Here is a 20,283-nt window from a genome sequence, read left to right as displayed (position 1 = left end):
GGGTTTGTAAAAAATGTCGGTGTCAAGTTGGTCGTCATTAATGGAGGTGGAGAGGTCCAGGAAGGGGAGGGAGGTGTCAGAGGTGGTCCAGGTAAATTTAAGGTCAGGGTGGGATGTGTTGGTGAAGTTGATGAATTGCTCAACCTCCTCGCGGGAGCACGAGGTGGCGCTAATGCAGTCATCAATGTAACGGAGGAAGAGGTGGGGAGTGGTGCCGGTGTAATTACAGAAGATCAACTGCTCTACGTAGCCAACAAAGAGACAGGCATAGCTGGGGCCCATACGTGTGCTCATGGCTACCCCTTTGGTCTGGAGGAAGTGGGAGAAACTAAATTGCACACTGCTCAGAATAGTAACTCATTGCTGCTCTTAAAATCTCTGCATTATTAAATGCATATTAAAATTCAAGCATGTAACATTAGTATTAACATCAATCAATCAATCAATCAGCTAAGTACATTCCTTGAATTAAGTTGCACAATGCTCAGATTGACATTGTTTGCCAGTGCTTTACATTAACTAATCATTCAGACAAGACACGGTACATGGTATATTTGCCCAGAGAGAGAAGTGCTCCTGTAGTGACTGGAACGAGGTGGGCCTCATACAGTGTGAGTTCGCTGATTAGGCCTGTTACCCTGGTCCAGTCAGGGAGCTCTGGCTGACGGATATAAACAGGAGGGTCAGGCTGTCCTAGAGGTGGTCGAAAGGTGTGTCAGGGCGGACCGAGAACTGGAAGGGGCATGAGGTGGACCGAGAGCCGGAAGGTGGGTAGGGGCGGGCTGAATTAGATTGGCCAGAAGGTGGGAGGGATGGGGGCTTGCTGGGTTTGTATTGTCTGCACTTTTTATGTAACAGGATTGTCTTATGTACAAATGTCATTGTCGCTGTCTTATCATACGTGGAACTGGGATTTGAGATTTGTCCTCATCTCCCTGTAAAATGGTTGAACGGTAAGGTTTGGGGCCTAGCTTTGCTGCTCCTCTCCCTTGTTAAACTGCTGTCTCTTGTGTACAGCTGTAAATGTTAACTGTTCTTTGTAAACTGTTTTGTAATTTGTTTAATAAAATATTATAAACAGGAAAAAAAAACAGGAGAGTCAGGGATTCTGCTCACCCTTGGTGCTGGCTCTCTGATAGCTGGATCAGTGTCCCAGACTGTACACGTGTAAATAAATGGTGACATGGTGATGAGATACTGGCCTTTGTGGAGTTATTTTAGCCCTGTTACAATTAAGTTCCACGATGATTTTCTTTTAATAGAAACCCCATCGCCAAATATTTGAGGTCCAATTAGTTTTGATTCCATTAATCTATTATTCACGCGTATTCACATGGCACTGTTTTTCTGATTCAGAACAGTCTTCTTGTTTGTTATGTCAATGAAGTTCGGCATAAACATGAACCAAAACTTCAAATCAGAAAGAGAAAAAGAATTCTCAATTGTACAGAAATTCTAAATCCAAGTGATTATTATATACACTAAACAATACAATTGTCAGTGCAGCATAACATGGTTAATAATTTAGTTTACTCTTCCAAATTAATGACTACTTTCATTTCCTTTGTTTTTTTTAGTTGCATTTATATTTAACTGGATTGGATTCTTTTTATCCTTCTGCTCAACCAACACCATTGCAGGCAGATATGGAGCCATTTCGGGTTTTGGGCTGTCTCTTATAAAGTGGATTCTTATCGTAAGGGTAAGTGTTCATTGACTTCTGACGTTGTCACAAATGCTTCAGAAGATTCGTATCTCTTTATTTGGCTGTATTTTATTTCTACTGTCAGTTGTACTTCAGATTGTGTATTTTGTTGGTTTCACTGTGTAATTGTGGAAGACATAATACCCATTATTTTCATTCAGATGATTACTTGAAGGATGTTGTGCCACAGCGATGGAAGATCTGGCTTCAAATCCTACCTCTGCCAGGGGAGGAGTCATAGCATGCTGAACAGGTTAATTAAGAATAAATACAAGGGGGTTGAAGTCATGCTTTAGCTGACTTCTAGTTCGACTGAAGCCTTCTTGAGCAATCCTGGGTACTGTACCTTAGAGAAATTGAGTCCTGTAGTTCAGTATTAGTGTCCATAGGGCTCAAGTCCCACCTACCAATGAGATTTGTCATAACATGCATGAACAAGGTGATTAAAATGTTCAGAGAGTATTTGAAGAGAAATGATCTAAAAATGCACAATGTGCTGGATTGTCCCTCAGGGGAAGCACTAGTTTGTTTTGTAGTCCTGAGGAGCTTTATGTCCATAACTGCAGTTTAGAGATTGAGAAGCCTAAAGAAGAGCAGGATTCCCAACAAACCTGCAGCCCTTTTAAATCTTTGACTGCCTGTTTTCCAACCACAGGTGAATGAACTCATAGTCTGGAGGTCTTTGGGAGAGAAGCCTCCAGTAGAAGGTCTGACCTCAGGAATGTTGTGAATGTTAGTATGATAGTGGTTGGCTGAGGCATTGTGAATGGGAGTTACAGCTCAGCCCAATGAATCTGAAATGTAAAATTAACGAAATGAATGATTGCCTTGTTTCAGACTAGTGACTTCATGGGAAAAGTGATGAACTTAGTGCAATATGGCTTCAATTGTCTTAAGATTCTTGTTTTTGGTAAATAGCTACAAAATATAAATGGTCTCAATGTTAGCGGGGAGGGGGAATGATGAGGCAGTTTTGCATACTTATTGTGAAAGGGTCAGTTTTGCTCAGGTCCTCTCAAATTTAATAGTGGGTAACCCATTTTGAAAATGGGTTTGGAATTCGAGCTACGGGCAGATTAAAATGTTGGTTGACTGTGAAGTGGGTAGGCCTACATCACAAGACAGCAACTGGAGAGTGGGATAGAGAAAGGAGGAGCTGTGTATCAGAGGGTCATTGTTGGAGGGGTCAGGAAGGACATTGGAGAGGAAATTGAATGGCAGTGGGAACATGAACACTGGGGACCTTATTTGCTGATATCAGAATAATCCCTATTTTCGGTGGCTGCCTTGTTTGCTGCTTATCTCTATTCACACCGTGTGGGATGTTCCATACTGAGATTTGTTCTTTTTGCTCCAATTCCACCTGGATAATGAGTTCAAAGAGCATCAGTTTCTACCTCATAAGATCTTATTGTCACATTTTATTGAAAGGGGTGATTTATTTGCTTTCCACGGAGTCTCGGCGCTGAGCAAAACACCCTCAGAAAGTAGTAGGGATGTGGAACGCACTGCCTGCAACAGTAGGTGACTCGCCAACTTTAAGGGCATTTAAATGGTCATTGGATAGACATAAGGATGAAAATGGAATTGTGTCAGATAGATGGGCTTCAGGTTGGTTCCATTGGTCGGTGCAACTTCGAGAGCTAAAGGGCCAGTACTGCGCTGTAATATTCTATATTTGCGCCACTCTAGAACATAGAGCCCTGTTGGATCAACTGAAAGCGAGTTAGTGCAGATGGAAGCTTCCTCTACTTTAACATCATTCACAGATCACAATCTCAGTAAAGTATTTTGAGAGCTTCGGTGCAGCATTTCAGTTTTTTAAGTGCCCTCTAGCTTTTTGGTGAAATTGATTATTCTGTGTAAATCACAACAATATTATGGTTTGTCTTGCTTTATGGAATCATGCCTGTCAGAGAAAATGCACTCAAAGCACTATGACATTGGTGTCTTCAGAGTTATTCTGAAGAACATAAACAGGAAAGATATTTTAGTTCCATCCAAAATGGATTTTAAAAAAAAGAATTCTCAGCAAATTTTGGAAATAATCAACGAATCAAGCAGTCTTTGTAGTAAGAGGCATTTTCGGTTAATGCCTTGAAAGTTCATTTAACTGCAATGGTTCCTGCTTCTCTGCGTCTCGCTCCACAAATGTTACCTAATCTGCTGCTTAATTCTATTTTTATATCAGATTTTCAATAGGCTCTATATTTTACTTTGTGTCAACCATCATTACAAATAACCTGCAAGCTGAATAAAAGATGTTTCGATTGCGCTTGTGCTGAATATATAGTGAAATTATAAAATATGTTCCAGATCTCATTGCTTTATTTTACAATGTATTCTAAACCATTCTGCTGCAGTCCACAGTGTCTTTCATCTGCTGGAGAATGTGGCCTGAATTATGCAATCTGTTTCTATTATTAAACTAGCAGAGAACTTATGGTAATCAGAAACACAGACAAACAAGATAAAGGGAGTGCTACATTTACTGAGTGTCACAACATTCCATACGTAACCGAACCTTCAGCTCAAATGTTTCATGTTGGCACTTGATATGCAGAGCAGCTCCAGACCTCTTCATAATTGGAAGTAATTTGTTTCTCTCACAGTATCCTATTGCTTCATAATGTTAAATATGTCCATTAAATCACCCAATAATATTCTCTGCTCTACTGAAAACAGCCCATTATTTCAAGCAATCAGCTACTGGTGCTAATGACTCTGCATTGCCTCAACAACCTTCCTTTAATATGGAACTGAAAATTGCACCCACAACTCCGGTTATACTCTTATTTAGATTTCCATGGATTTAACCTTACATTTTGCCTTATACATTCTATCCCCTTCGCTATCTGTTGAAATGGGAGATGTTGTCTAAGGGTAATGCTTTAGTTTGAATCTGCTTGAAATAAATGCTGAAGTTGATGGATTCATGGTGTATGATGTGGACCTGATTGAGCCAATGACCAAGATAATTTAACATGTGTCTTGTGCATTCTGCAGTATTTAATTTCTGAGTGAAATATCTGGACACCATCTCAATTCAGTTGTTGTACTTGGTCGAATTGCTGTTCTAAAGATCAGTTCATGCCACCCTGCTAATTAACAGAGAAACTAAAATGTCAGCTTGCCTAATTTGTCACTTTTGGTTTTTGAGGACAGCATGTTGTGGGATTTATCTCCAATCTAGGAGCTGAGCATATGACTACAATCTTTGTTGCTACCATTCAAATGAAATTTTGAACTGTAATACTGCCTGCTAGAACAAGCAGATACAAAAGACCCCATTGACAATGAAGTGGTCTATCTGACATCTCTCTCCCTTATCTATTATTGATTCATTTGCTGTGGGACATTGCTGTGCATAACTTGATTGTTGATGCACCTATTCAAAAATAGTGATGTATATGCCAAATGCAAGTAATGTGATCATGAGGTATTTTGACATAGTTCACAAATACAATAAGATCCTACAAATGAAAATTCTTTCTTTGAAAATGTTTGAAAGTTTCATCAAGCATTAACGTAACCTTTGGAATTAACTATTGATCAGCCGGTCTCACAAATGGAACCTGGAGAAGGTGGCTCTTTCACTGGGGCTTGGATTATTCCCACTTGACTTCAGATGGTCCTGAAAGTCAATGCTGTCAGAGCCAATGATCCGAGTTGGACAAGCAGAAGGAAGCTGCAAACGTTGAATCCTCCTCTTGCCTTGTTTCCAATAATCTATCCTTAAGTATTCTGGATTTACCCAAAGGAAAGAGAATATGCATTTGGTGAGTTTTGAGAAGATTCATAGCTCAGGTAAGTTTGCTCGCTGTGCTGGAAGGTTTGTTTTCAGATGTTTTGTCACCATACTAGGTAACATCATCAGTGAGCCTCTGGTGAAGCGCTGGTGGTATGGCCCACTTTTAATTTATGTGTTTAGGCTTCATTGAGTTGGTGACATCATTTCCTGTGATTATGCCATTTCCTGTTCTTTTTCTCAGGGGGTGATAAGTGGGATCGAAATCAACGTGTTTGTTGATAGAGTTCCAGTTGAAATGCCATGCTTCTAGGAATTCTTGTGCATGTCTCTGTTTGGCTTGTCCTAGAATGGATGTGTTGGCCCAGTTGAAGTGGTGTCCTTCCTCATCTGTATGTAAAGATCCTAGTGAGAGTGGGCAATGACTTTTTATGGCTAGTTGATGTTCATGTATCCTGGTGGCTAGTTTTCTGCCTGTTTGTCCAATGTAGTGTTTGTTACAGCACTTGCACAGTATTTTGTAAATGACTTCAGTTTTACTTGTTGTCTGTATAGAGTCTTTCCAGTTCATTAGCTGCCATTTTAGTGTATTGGTGTGTTTGTGGCCTACAATGATGCTAAGAGGTCTGAGTAGTCTGGCAGTCATTTCCGAGATGTCTCTGATGTAGAGGAGAGTGGCTAGGGTTTCTAGACATGTTTTGTCTGTTTGTTGGGGTTTGTTACTAAGAAATCGGTGGACTATGTTTTTTGGGTACCCATTCTTTTTAAATAAATGGTATAGGTGATTTTCCTCTGCTCTGCATAGTTCCTCTGTGCTGCAGTGTGTGGTGGCTCGTTGGAATAATGTTCTGATGCAGCTTTGTTTGTGGATGTTGGGATGATTGCTTCTGTAGGTCAGTATTTGGTCCATAGGTGTTGTTTTCCTGTAGACTATTCAGACATCTTGGCATCATGGTAGCCCACAAACCCACCAACACACTAAAACTTGAAAGACCTTATACAGGCAACAAATAAAACTAATATCATTTACAAAATACCTTGCAAGAACTGTAAAAAATACTACATTGGACAAACAGGCAGAAAACTAGCCACCAGGATACATGAACATCAATTAGCACAAAAAGACATAACCACTCTCATGAGTATCTTTACATACAGATGAGTAAGGACACCACTTTGACTGGGACAACATATCCATCCTAGGACAAGCCAAATAGAGGCATGCACAAGAATTCCTAGAAGCATGGCATTCCAACCAGAACTCTATCAACAAACACATTGAATTGAATCCCATTTACCACTCCCTGAGAAAAAGAACAGGAAATGGCATAATCACAAAAATGATGTCACCAACCCAAGGAAGCCTAAACACATAAGTAAAAAGCAGGCCATACCAGCAGTGCTTCACCGGAGGCTCACTGATGATGTTATCTTGTATGGTGACGAAACATCTGAAAACAAACCTTCCAGCTCAGCGAGCAAACTTACATCCACAGAGTATGCATTTCATTTTGGGTACATTTTAAATTTTATTTGTGGATTTCTCAATGTATTGTTTCAAGAATATTAAAAATGATGGTGGGTTTTTGTTCTACACATGAGACAGCCAAGGATCAGCTATGACTGTATAGTAGTAGCACTTATACCTCTAAGTCCAAAGATTGTATTTCAAGACTGACTTAAAAGTTCTGAGCACAAAATCTAGCCTAACGCTGCAGTAGAGTGAGGAGGGTATATTACAAGGAGAAGTGCTATCTTTTGGATGAAACATTAAAATGTCTGCTGGCTCAGGTAGTGGATATAGAAGGCACAATAGCACCATTTGAAAGGAATTGAGGATATTTTCCAGGATCTCGAGACAATATTTGCTCTTTACTAAAGTTATTCCAATAGTTATCTCTGCCATTGATGAGATATGGAAATTGGCTGCTCCATTTCCTAGTTATTTACTGCTAAATGCTATGGGCCATGCTTCAGTAATGCAGTGCTATATAATGTGCAGCACAGGATCTCAGTGGTTGGCACTGCTGCCTCACTGTGCCAGTGACGTGGGTTTAATTCCATCCTTAGGTGACTGTGTGGAGTTTGCATGGGCCTCCCCTGGGCATTCCAGTTTCCGACCACAGTCCCAAGATGTGCAAGTTAGGTAGATTAGCCATGCTAAATTTCCCATAGTGTCCAGGGATATGCAGGCTAGGTGGATTGGCCATGGGAAATGAGGGATAGGGTGGCGGGATGGATCTGGGTGGTGCTCTTCGGAAGGGTTGGTGTAGACACGTTGGGCCAAATAGCATCTATTCTGAACTGTAGGAATTCTATGATTTAATGTTAAAAATCACACAACAACAGGTTTATTTGAAAGTACAAGCTTTCAGAGAGCTCCTTTATCAGTTAGCTAGTTACATATGCACCTCCACATTATGATTTAATAATGTAAGGGTCTGAACGGATTAACACTGAGGAGGGCCTTAAGCACCAGCCATTATGACAATGTCATATGGAGGTGTGAACAATGGCCAGATTTTCCAATGGCCAGAGAATTTCTTCTGCGGTGGAGATGGGAATTGCACATGGGGATCCCGTGTAATTCTCAGAAAGGCATGGAATACAGGGAAACCTGTCTGTCTGGATACAGAATTGACTGACCCACAGAAGATGGTGGTTGATGGGAAGTATTCAGCCTGGAGCTCGGTAACCAGTGGAGTTCCGCAGAGATCGTTTCTCTGCTGTTTGTGATTTTTATAAGTGATTTGGATGAGGAAATGGAAGGGTGAGTTAGTAAGTTTGCTGATGACACGAAGGTTGCTGGAGTTGTGGATAGTGTGGAGGACCGTTGTAGGTTGCAACGGGACATTGACAGGATGCAGAACTGGGCTGATAAGTAGCAGATGGAATTCAACCTGGAAAACCATGATGTGATTCATTTTGGAAGGTCAAATTTTGAATACAGATTACAGTGTTAAAGCAGGATTTTTGGCAGTGTGGAGGAACAGAGGGATCTTGGGGTCCATGTCCATAGATCCCTCAAAGTTGCCACCCAAATTAATAGGGTTGTTAAGAAGGTATATGATGTGTTGGCTTTCATTAGCAGGGGGATTGAGTTTAAGAGCTGCAAGGTAACGCTGCAGCTATATAGACCACACTTGGAATATTGTGTTCAGTTCTGGTTGCCTCATTAGTGGAAAGACATGGAAGCTTTAGAGAGGGTGCAGAGGAGATTTACCAGAATGCTGCCTGGACTGGAGGGCATGTCTTCTGAAGAAAGGTTGAGGGAGCTAAGGCTTTTCTCATTGGAGCAAAGAAGGATGAGAGGTGACTTGAGAGAGGTGTACAAGATGATGAGAGGCATGAATAGAGTGGATAGCCAGATATTTTTTCCCATGGCGAAAATGTCTATCACGAGGGGGCATAATTTTAAGGTAATTGGAGGAAGGTTAGTAGAGTCACACACATTAGGGACATTTAAGTAACTCTTGGATAGGCACATGGATAATTGTGTAATGAAAGGTATGTAGGTTAGTTTGATCTTAGAGTAGGATAAAAGGCCGGCAGAACATCTAGGGCCGAAGGGACTGTATTATGCTTTACTGTTACATGTCCTATGAAGTTGCCCAGCAAATTGATGATTCCATTGGGCAATTTACTCTATGCCTGGTTCCTTCCAAATGTATCCATGTTAATCAGAGAATTCTGAGGGTTCTACTATGGGTAGGAATTATTACGCAGGAAAAGTTAGACTATTCCGAATCTAGTCTACGTTCTGAGTAACTATTCAAGTAACAACATTGCCTTCCCTCCCCCCAGCCTACCTCACACTCTCCCACCTACAACTCTTCCCAACACATAACAATCCCCAGACACTGACCTGACATCCTGTCTCCCCTGGGATCAACACCACCTCGCCACTAAACCTGTCACCCCACTCTGCCCTGAGAACCCAAGTATCCTTTCCCTTGCTACTGAACCTGACAACCACTTTACCCTGCCACCAGATCAATATCTCATTAGCCTGATCATCTGGGCACTGACGCCCCCACCCTCACCACTGAACACCCCTTCCTCCTCCTTGTGACCCAACACCATCCCTCCACCCGTACCTGTCCCTTGAATGTTGTCCATTCAACATACCCTAAATAATAAACCTTGCACCCTAGCCCATATGCACTTGACACCCTGCTCTCTATCCACTTCATACCCTCCTCTCCCAACAACCCAACCTTACACTTACCTTCTGTATTTACCATTTCACAAGAGCTGTCAAAGTGGCTGTCTGTGCACCTGGACCTATAAATCGCTGAATAGGGGAACTGAATGTGAAAAGGGGATTGCTTTTTGCTTTTTCTCTTTACCTTACATTATGTGAGACCTATCAGATTTAAAACATGGCACTGTATTTCTGAAATAGCTCTGATCAGAATCTCCTGTCAGAAATGCGGAGCTTTCTCTTAGCGTAAAAATTGAACAGAGTTGCAAATTCCATGGGATTGTTACTTCTTGGAAAATTCAGCCCAATGTCTGTTATATTAATGTAACCTGTAGTTGCTAGGGTGCAATGAGCTACATTCTGTTCAATACAAGAATCCCTTCTAGTGAGCCCTGTAAGTCGATTCCCTCTAACACGCTAAAGTAAACAGATCCCTGTACTTATTGAGGATGGTGGTAGGTAAGCTACCAAATGGTGAGGTGCAGATTTGGTTTAGCTGTGAATGCAAGATGAGGTATACAAAGAACACATTCAAATAAACAGGACAGATTTAATGAATAAATGCTGTCTACATGCCTGTAATCATAGTATAGCTACATTATCAGTCTGGTCTACATAATTCAGTCTTTTTTCCTTGTCTGCATTGCTTTTGACTTGGATTTTGTTGAAAATTTTAATACATACATTTCTTTTCACAGTTCTCCGATTATTTTATCGGCTATTTTGAAGGGAAAATTTGGCTCTGGTGGATTTTTCTTGTTGTCGGTAAGTTGTTTTCTGAAATAACTTTCTTAGGTTTCACTCACCAAATCCTGTTGCTTTGAATAGAAAGGTGAATAAATACATATGGATATCTGTGAAAATGCAAACAACAGCATTGTTCATTTTCTGTCGCTAGTGTTGATATGGCTTCTGCTGCTGTGCTGTCGGATGGTGGAAGTTGGGTTCCTCCTAAGGCTTGCCCTCACTTCCCTGCTCTGGACAGTGCCGCAGCTCACACAGATCCTCATTGTCCATCGCACACTTTAGCTGCTTCTCCAGCTGTCTGGTGCAAAGCATGCAAGGATTATCCTATGCCCACTGTACTGTACTGTACTGCAACAAACCTCCAGACCGGAACAAACATGGGAATCTCATGTTGAGGAGATATTGTTTGACGCTTGATAGCTGCAATGGAAGATGGTGTTGTTGAATGTATATATGCTGGGGTTCATGACATGGCATTCTGATTGGTACCTTGATGCAGACTATAGCACCCTACACCCAGAGCAGATCACAGAGTTTTGTCAGGTGTCCGGGAGATCCTCCTTCAGTGCAACATTGCCTCTTGCTCATCTGCAGGACATTGCATCACAAGGGTACATTTTGCAGGAAATGCTGAATTTGGAGCCTACTTCACGTCCACTGGAGACTGCTGCTGATCCTGGACTTCCAATGCAAATATTCCTTATCAATCTCTCTGAATGCTTGTAGGGCAGCTACCAGAGAGGTGACAGCAGGTTCTGTATCTGGAGCCATTGGAGACAGGCCCATTGGAATGATGTGGAGGAAATCAAAAATAAAGCAGCACCTTAGGAAAGTGATCTGTCAGCTGTTGCAGCCCACACAAAAGACAATTTTACAATCATCATCCAAACACAGAGACGTGGACGCCTCTAAAAAGGAGGCCCAGGGGATGTTTCTACATGGATCTTTTATACTTTAGGCCTGATTCAGTTATATGGTGCATAAACCATGTGGCACACATACAGTAGAAGATTGTATCTATGGTAGGAGGAATGAGACCTTCTACTGCACCTCCAGTCCCACCCCACATCACCCAAGGAAAGTAGCATTGCATATATGATAACGGTGTAGGAATGTTATAGGCCAAGGTGTGAGGTAAGCAGCTCCTGTACTTTGTGAAAGATTTGAGATGTTGGACTGTGTTTGGGAACTGTGGAACGTAAATGCAACTTTACACCCTCGCATTACATCTACTTCGTATCCATTACCGGATTAATTTGAAATGATCAATAACGTGGTAAAGATTGCTGTGGTCAGTATTTTTAGTCAACATTGAGGTTCACATGCAGAATGCTGTGATTCCAGATGTCTTTAAAGTGGACTGGGTAAGTGCTTAAATACTGCAATTTGCACGTCGCTCAAAGTAGAACAGGTTCCTTCAGACAAAAACAAACACTTACCCCACTCAGTCCAGGTGTGGTGGCATCCATTTTTTTTTTCTTTCCCTCGTCACTTGCAATTGAGATGAGGATGGAAGGCAACACAATAATCACTTCACAGAATGAGTAGCAGGCTCAGCTGTTAATCTAGGTCACCCTCCAAATCTTCGCGTTCCTTTCTGTGAATCCCATCAAGTCTGACCATCTCCATGCTCCCAGTCAATCATTTTATTTACAGAGAAACCGAGTTAATATTTGGAGTCTGGTATGACTCTTTTGAACTGAAATATATCGGAATTTTTAAAAATACTTTTGGCTGAGACAGAGGAGGAGCAAGAGGGTGTAACGCACAGTGCGAATAATAAAGGGGTCATTAATGGTGGTGAGAAAGAAAAAAGGTATAAATTGTGGGGGTGGGGGAATAGGAAAGAATGTAAGAAAAATGTAGAGCAGACACAATGCAGTCAGTTCCTTAAGTTAAGGAATTTAATATTGCGTTCTAGATTGTGTAAAGTATGTAAGTGGAAAATGAGGTGCGCATGGGGACGTGGGGAAAGAGGGGCAAGGTCATTCCTATAGTGAGAGTGAAGGGATTCCATAAAACATGCAACCCATCTGCATATGGTCTTGTCAATGTAAAGACACCACATTGTGAGCAGTGAATGCAGTAGACCAGATTAAAAGAAGTACAAGTACAATGCTGCTTCACCTGAAAGGTCCATTCAGAGCTTTGGACTACAGGAGGGAGGTCCTCCCTAGCTCATTAGTAAGATTCCCGTCTAACAGTTGAAACCTAATATAGAAAATCAAGTCTTTTCCCCAGTGTTGAGATGCTGCCACTGGGCCACGTGCAGGACCCTAACATTTGTTGTAGTAAGGGTTGGTGGCACAGTGGTTAGCACTGCTGCCTCACAGCTCACAGCTCCAGAGACCCGGGTTCAATTCCCGCCTCAGGCGACTGACTGTGTGGAGTTTGCACATTCTCCCCGTGTCTGCGTGGGTTTCCTCCGGGTGCTCCGGTTTCCTCCCACAGTCCAAAGATGTGCAGGTCAGGTGAATTGGCCATGCTAAATTGCGCATAGTGTTAGGTAAAGGGTAAATGTAGGGGGTATGGGTGGGTTGCGCTTCGGCGGGTCGGTGTGGACTTGTTAGGCCGAAGGGCCTGTTTCCACACTGTAAGTAATCTAATCTAATCTAATCTAATTATCAGCTGGTTTATGCCTTTGTGTTTGTTATGTTATGCCTCTTGTATGTCATACCTTTAAGAGACATACTCAAGATAAAATGTGATCTGAATGTAAAAGTGTTCTCCAATTTGTCCTCAATCACTTGAAGCATCCTGGATGTTTTAGTTCTATCATTTTGACTTAATATTAGTCCAGAACTCAGGTGAGTGAAAAATATAATGTTTGCGTACAATAGTTGTAATAAACATCTGCTAGATTCTTCAATACTGTTATACCCACTCACAGTTCCTTATATTATAGAAGATACCCTAAGCATTGCCACATTAGGATAAATACTCTTTTGGAAGCAATATTACATCATAGCTAGCACCAGTGGTTAACAATAAAGAAGACTGTAATATCTTGCTGGTAGATATTTGGAAAACTAATTGAAGACCAACTGGACAACATCAATGAACAGCAGAGAAATCAAATAATGTTTGAGTACAGATGGCTGTATAGATCCAAAGACCAGCAAAAAGCAATAAATTTACAAATACAAGAAATTTCTAAGCATGCCTTACCTAAAGGAAAAAAGACTGAAATTGAAATTCAATCAAAACTAAATGCTGCAGACTGGCACTGAAATACAATGACTATTTTATCTCTCCATCAATTTTCTTTAAAATAAAAGCATGAAAGGAACTGATCTCCAAGGATATGATTTTGAAATGAGATATAAGCTACATATCACAATAATTACATCTGGCATTCTCAACAGATTACCCAACCCTCTTGATCGATATGTTGGTGCACTAGAACGATAAAGTTGAAGCACCTGTCAAGGCTGGTCTGTTATACTGGGGTTTCTCAAACTGGGGTCTGCACCCCTTAGGGTCATGAACTGAAACTCTGAGGCAGCAATGTTATATCCCAACACTAACAACTTTACTCTCTCAGTTCTTACTGAGGGGCCACAAAAACTTTCAAGACTCGAAATGGTGTCCCAGCAGGAAATATTTTATGGAAGCAGTAAATTACATTTTAACCAGAACCAACCTGGATAGTCACAATTGGAGTGCTGAAAATAACCAACTACAAGTTTGCAAAAGATCATCATCCAGAGATGATCTGACAGTATTAAAGAAGTCCCTGAGATGATTTTGGCCAGTTAGAGACAAACTTGCAATATCATGACAAGTCATTTTCAAGGACAAACAAATGCTAATGCTAGAAACATTCGTTCAAGTTATCGTATCTATGTATTCCAAAGACGCAGTAGTATTGAACTCAAAAGACAGCTATCACATGATTCTGGTTACTGGTCAGGAATGAATCAGGATATTTATAACCCACGAATGCATGTGAGTCATGGCGAAAGTAACAACCTCAATAGGGAAGGGAGCCCCCTACATCCACATGATCTTTCATCCACTCCTGTTCACAGTATATGGGGAAGATTACGGCCTTGTATGGATTACTTCTCTAATAATTCTCTGAGTTTTAAAATAGTGATGGAAAAGGATAGACCAAATCTAAAGGTTGAGGTTCTAAATTGGAGGGAGGCTAATTTTGACGGTATTAGGCAAGAACTTCAAAAGCTGATTGGGTGCAGATGTTCACAGGTAAAAGGACGGCTGGAAAATGGGAAGCCTTCAAAATTGAGATAATGAGAGCCCAGAGACAGTATATTCCTGTTAGGGTGAAAGGAAGGACTAGTAGGTGTAAAGAAAGCTGGATGACTAGAGAAATTGAGGTTTTGGTTTCGAAAAAGAAGGAAGGTAGAGATAGGAGAGATTGAATGACTAACTCCCATCACTACAATGTTCCTTACCTCTGACCACCTTCAGTCAGTACTAGCCTTCCTCGCTCTCGAACATCCTGCAGCCACTAAAACCATCCATGTGTCTGAAATGTGTAAAGGCAGTAGGAGTATACTTGAGGGAAATCAAAAGAGCAAAAAGGGGACATGAGATTTTTTTGGCAAGTAGGGTTAAGGAGAATCCAAAGGGATTTAATAAATACATTAAGAACAAAAGGGTAGCTAGGGAGAGTATAGGGCCCCTCAAAGATCAACAAGATAGCCTATGTGTGGAGCCACAGGAAATGGGCAAGATACTAAACGAGTATTTTGCATCAGTTTTTACTGTGGAGAAGGACATGGAAGATATAAAATGTGGAGACGTAAATGGTGACATCTTGAAAAATGTCCATATTACAGAGGAGATGGTGCTGGATATATTGAAACATGCTGTGGTTCTGTTCGCTGAGCTGGAAGTTTTTGTTGCAAACGTTTCGTCCCCTGTCTAGGTGACATCCTCAGTGCTTGGGATCCTCCTGTGAAGCGCTTCTGTGGTGTTTCCTCCGGCATTTATAGTGGCCTGTCCCTGCCGCTTCCGGTTGTCAGTTTCAGCTGTCCGCTGTAGTGGCCGGTATATTGGGTCCAGGTCGATGTGTTTGTTGATGGAGTTTGTGGATGAGTGCCATGCTTCTAGGAATTCCCTGGCAAGCCAGACAGAGAACAGCCAGGGAATTCCTAGAAGCATAGCATCGGTGTGTTTGTTGATGGAGTTTGTGGATGGGTGCCATGCTTCTAGGAATTCCCTGGCTGTTCTTTGTTTGGCTTGCCCTATAATGGTAGTGTTGTCCCAGTCGAATTCATGTTGCTTGTCATCTGTGTGTGTGGCTACTAAGGATAGCTGGTTGTGTTGTTTCGTGGCTAGTTGATGTTCATGGGTGCGGATCGTTAGCTGTCTTCCTGTTTGTCCTATGTAGTGTTTTGTGCAGTCCTTGCATGGGATTTTGTACACTACATTAGTTTTGCTCATGCTGGGTATCGGGTCCTTCGTTCTGGTGAGTTGTTGTCTGAGTGTGGCTGTTGGTTTGTGTGCTGTTATAAGTCCTAGTGGTCGCAGTGTCTGGCTGTCATTTCAGAGATGTTCTTGATGTATGGTAGTGTGGTTAGTCCTTTGGGTTGCGGCATGTCCTCGTTCCGTTGTCTTTCCCTTAGGCATCTGTTGATGAAATTGCGAGGATATCCATTTTTGGCGAATACCTTGTATAGGTGTTCCTCTTCTTCTTTTTGCAGTTCTGGTGTGCTGCAGTGTGTTGTGGCCCTTTTGAATAGTGTCTTGAAACATATAAAAGTGGATAAATCCCCAGGATCTGATCAGGTGTGCCCTAGAATACTGTGGGAAGCTAGCGAAGTGATTGCTGGGCCCATTGCAGAGATATGTATATTATCGATAGTCACAGGTGAGGTGCCAGAAGACTGGAGGTCGGCTAACGTGGTGCCACTATTAAGAAAGGTGGTAAGGAAAAGCCAGGGAACTATAAACCGGTGAGCCTGACAACAGTGGTGGGCAAGTTGTTGGAGAGAATTCTGAGGAGCAGGATTTGCATGTATTTGGAAAGGCAAGGACTGATTAAGGATAGTCAGCATGGCTTTGTGCGTGGGAAATCATGTCTCATGAACTGAATTGAGTTGTTTGAAGAAGTAACAAAGAGGATTGATGAGGGCAGAGAGGTAGATGTGATCTATATGGAGGCGAACGTGAGGACTGCAGATGCTGGAGATTAGAAATCTATATGGGCTTCAGTAAGCCATTTGACAAGGTTCCTCATGGGAGACTAGTTAACAAGGTTAACTCACATGGAGTACAGGGTTTGGATATAGAAGTGGCTCGAAGGTAGAAGACAGTGGATGGTGTGGAGGGTTGGTTTTCAGGCCAGAGGCCTGTGGTCAGGGTGTGCTATAAGGGTCGGTCCTGGCTCCACTGCTTTTCATCATTTATATAAATGATTTGGATGTGAACTTAGGAGGTATGGTTAGTAAGTTTGCAGATGACACCAAAATTGGAGGTGTAGTGGACAGCAAAGAAGGATACCTCAGGGTACAACGGGATCTGGATCAAATAGACCAGTGGGCTGAGGAGTGGCAGATGGATTTTAATTTAGATAAATGTGAGGTGCTGCATTTTGGGAAGGGAATCTTAGCAAAACTTATACACTTAATAGTAAGGTCCTAGGGAATTTTGCTGAACAATCAGACCTTGGAGCGCAGGTTCATGGTTTCTTGAAAGTAGATAGAATAGTGAAGAAGGTTTTTGGTATGCTTTCCTTTATTGGTCAGAGTATTGAGTACAGGAGTTGGGAGGTCATGTTGAGGCTGTACAGGACATTGGTTAGGCCACTGTTGGAATATTGTGTGCAGTTTGGTCTCCCTCCTACAGGAAGGATGTTGTGAAACTTGAAAGGGTTCAGAAAAAGTTCACAAGGATGTTGCCAAGGCTGTACAGGACATTGGTTAGGCCACTGTTGGAATATTGCATGCAGTTTGGCCTCCCTCCTACAGGAAGGATGTTGTGAAACTTGAAAGGGTTCAGAAAAAGTTCACAAGGATGTTGCCAGGGTTGGAGCATTGGAGAGGTTGAATAGGCTGGGGCTGTTTTCTCTGGAGCGTTGAAGGCTGAGGGGTGACCTTATCAAGTCATGAGGGGCATGAATACGATAAATAGACAAGATTCAGAGATGCCGGTACAAAGTTAAAAATCACACAGCACCAGGTTATAGTCCAACAGGTTTAATTGGAAGCACACTAGCTTTCGGAGCGACGCTCACAATCACCTGATGAAGGAGCGTCGCTCCGAAAGCTAGTGTGCTTCCAGTTAAACCTGTTGGACTATAACCTGGTGTTGTGTGATTATAAATAGACAAGGTTTTTTCCCTGGGGTGGGGGAGTCCTGAATTAGAGAGCATAAGTTCAGGGTGAGAGGGGGAAGATATAAAAGGAATCTGAGGGCACCCTTTTCACGCAGAGGATGGTGCATGTGTGGAATGAGTTGCCAGAGGAAGTGATGGAGGCTAGTACAATTACAGCATTTAAAAGTGTATGAATAGGATGGGTTTAGAGGGATATGGGCCAAGTGCTGGCAAATGGGACTAGATTAGGTTGGGATATCTGGTCGGCGTGGACAAGTGTCTGTTTCCTGGCTGTACATCTCTATGATTCTATTTGATGTCTTAGTAGCACAACAAGTGTAATCATTGATGAGATGATGAGCATTATTTTCAGTTGACTCAGTATCTGGAACAGATAGTGTCAGGTTATGGAATGCTATTGAGTGGCAAGATGTATACCAAATGGGGAGTGACCCATACTATTATAATCACCCCATAATCAAAACTCAAAACAGTAGAGCTCAGAATGCATACCATCAAATTAGTAACTTTTAAGCGTCTAGCAACAAAACCAAATTTTCTGATTGTATTTCTGCACTTGCAATGCCAATGGAGAAGGGATTACCATCCGCAGCATAATTTATACTTGGAAGGTAAGTGCTAAGGGCACTGAGCAGAAAAAAAAGATGGTCAAAAATTCTGAGGCGCAAGATAATCTTATTGAAAGTCAAATGAGATAGGGATCTCGTAAAATTGTGTGTCAGGTGGACAATATAGGTTTCAAATTCATGTACTTAGATGCCAACAAAGGTTTCTAAATTATACAAGCAGATCAGATCATTCAAAGTCATTTCTGATCATGGTGCTAAGTTGTGAAGAAACAGCTCAGATTATTGTACAAGAAGCCAATCATGCACAGAGAGAGTGAGGAAAATCCCGCCCATGATGATAATTGATACTGAGTGACAGCAACCTTTGATGAGACAACCAAGTTATCAACTAGGAGACAGTGAGGTCTGCAGATGCTGGAGATTAGAGTTGGGAGTGTGTTGCTGGAAAAGCGCAGCAGGTCAGGCAGCATCCGAGGAGCAGGCAAATTGACATTTTGGGCCGAAGCTCTTCATCAGGAAACCATTCCCGATGAAGGGCTCTGGCCTGAAACGTCGATTCTCCTGCTTCTCGGATGCTGCCTGACCTGCTGTGCTTTTCCAGCAACGCACTCCCAACGAAGTTATCAAGCATGTGTTACAGAGAACTACACATACCTCTCTATACAGATGTGCAATCACTGCATCAAACCTCTGTAACCTTTCATGTTACATGTTTTACATGTTAGTCACATTCTCAAATTGACAACATATGTCTGTGCATAACTTGTATATTTCTTTTGAGAGAAGTTTTTATCTTTGGAAGAAGATAAATATGTTATGTCTCACAGTCAGTATGTGAGAACAGCTCTGAGAGACAAGGTGACAATTTTCTTACTCTGTCATAGAATGTAATCTGTGATATGAAGGATATAATACTCTACTGTATTTCCGAACATATGCGGTGTACCATACTACTAAAAAGCATGCTCATCTGTTAACTTAATGTTAGTTCAGACACTTAAGTACCTGAGAAATTTAATGTTTGTATTTCTTCGGTAGATGCAATAAACATCCTTGAATTCTCTAATATCACTATATCCATGCTCTGTTTCATGTATTATGGGAGATAACATAAGAATTGCTACATCAGGTAAATCACCTGGTTGGAAACAAATTCACGTCAGTTGATTATTCTGAAATTAGACACCTGGCTATGATTATTAATTATTTTACAACAGAATAAATGTCAGCTCAGGTGATTTGACCATGTGATATGCCTAAACAAGTTTCTTTTGTTAGATGAGCGTTCATATTTTCCATTTGATCAATGCTGCATTTTCCAATTAAATATCTACGCTTCAGACTTTTGCCACTTGAGGGCAATGTTGCATCTTACAATATAAATCTAAGAATCTTTTAAAAACAGCAATTTTGATTTGGCTTTAACATATTTCCACATTGCATGTGTATGATATTTTATTATGAAGGAACCAAATTTAACAAAATAATTTCCAACAATATTCTTGGCTTTGTACAACAAAAATTATATCAGTTCTGGGTTTATTTTCAAACCTTATAAAAGTATGTAACAAGGCATTCGACAAGGTTCCTCATAGGAGGCTGGTTAGCAAGGTTTGATCTCATGGAGTATAGGGAGAATTAGCCATTTGGATACAGAACTGGCTCAAAGGTAGAAGACAGAGGGTGATGGTGGAGGGTTGTTTTTCAGACTGGAGGCCTGTGACCAGTGGAGTGCCACAAGGGTCGGTGCTGGGTCCACTACTTTTCGCCATTTATATAAATGATTTGGATGTGGGCATAATAAGTAGAGTTAGTAAGGTTGCAGGTGTCACCAAACTTTGAGGTGTAATGGACAGCGAAGAAGGTTACCTCAGATTACAACAGGATCTTGACCAGATGTGCCAATGGGCTGAGAAGTGGCAGATGGAATTTAATTCAGATAAATGCGAGGTGCTGCATTTTGGGAAAGCAAATCTTAGCAGGACTTATACACTTAATGGTAAG

The 20,283-nt window shown here is 41.5% G+C and overlaps 1 protein-coding gene across 2 annotated transcripts in view; it reads left to right on the top strand.

Moving 5' to 3' along the window:
- The window catches only part of LOC122539342 (NEDD4 family-interacting protein 1-like), a 158,377-nt gene that overhangs the window by 14,819 nt on the left and 123,275 nt on the right, over positions 1–20,283 (top strand). For both annotated transcript variants that reach the window (XM_043674082.1, XM_043674083.1), the window contains exons 3-4: positions 1,578–1,702; positions 10,356–10,422. In XM_043674082.1, coding sequence (XP_043530017.1) covers positions 1,578–1,702; positions 10,356–10,422 — 192 coding nt within the window. The remainder of the gene's footprint in view (positions 1–1,577; positions 1,703–10,355; positions 10,423–20,283) is intronic.

The sequence above is a fragment of the Chiloscyllium plagiosum genome, chromosome 32 (genome assembly GCF_004010195.1).
Source record: "Chiloscyllium plagiosum isolate BGI_BamShark_2017 chromosome 32, ASM401019v2, whole genome shotgun sequence".
NCBI lineage: Eukaryota > Metazoa > Chordata > Chondrichthyes > Orectolobiformes > Hemiscylliidae > Chiloscyllium > Chiloscyllium plagiosum.
This window is presented reverse-complemented; position numbering and strand designations above follow the sequence as displayed.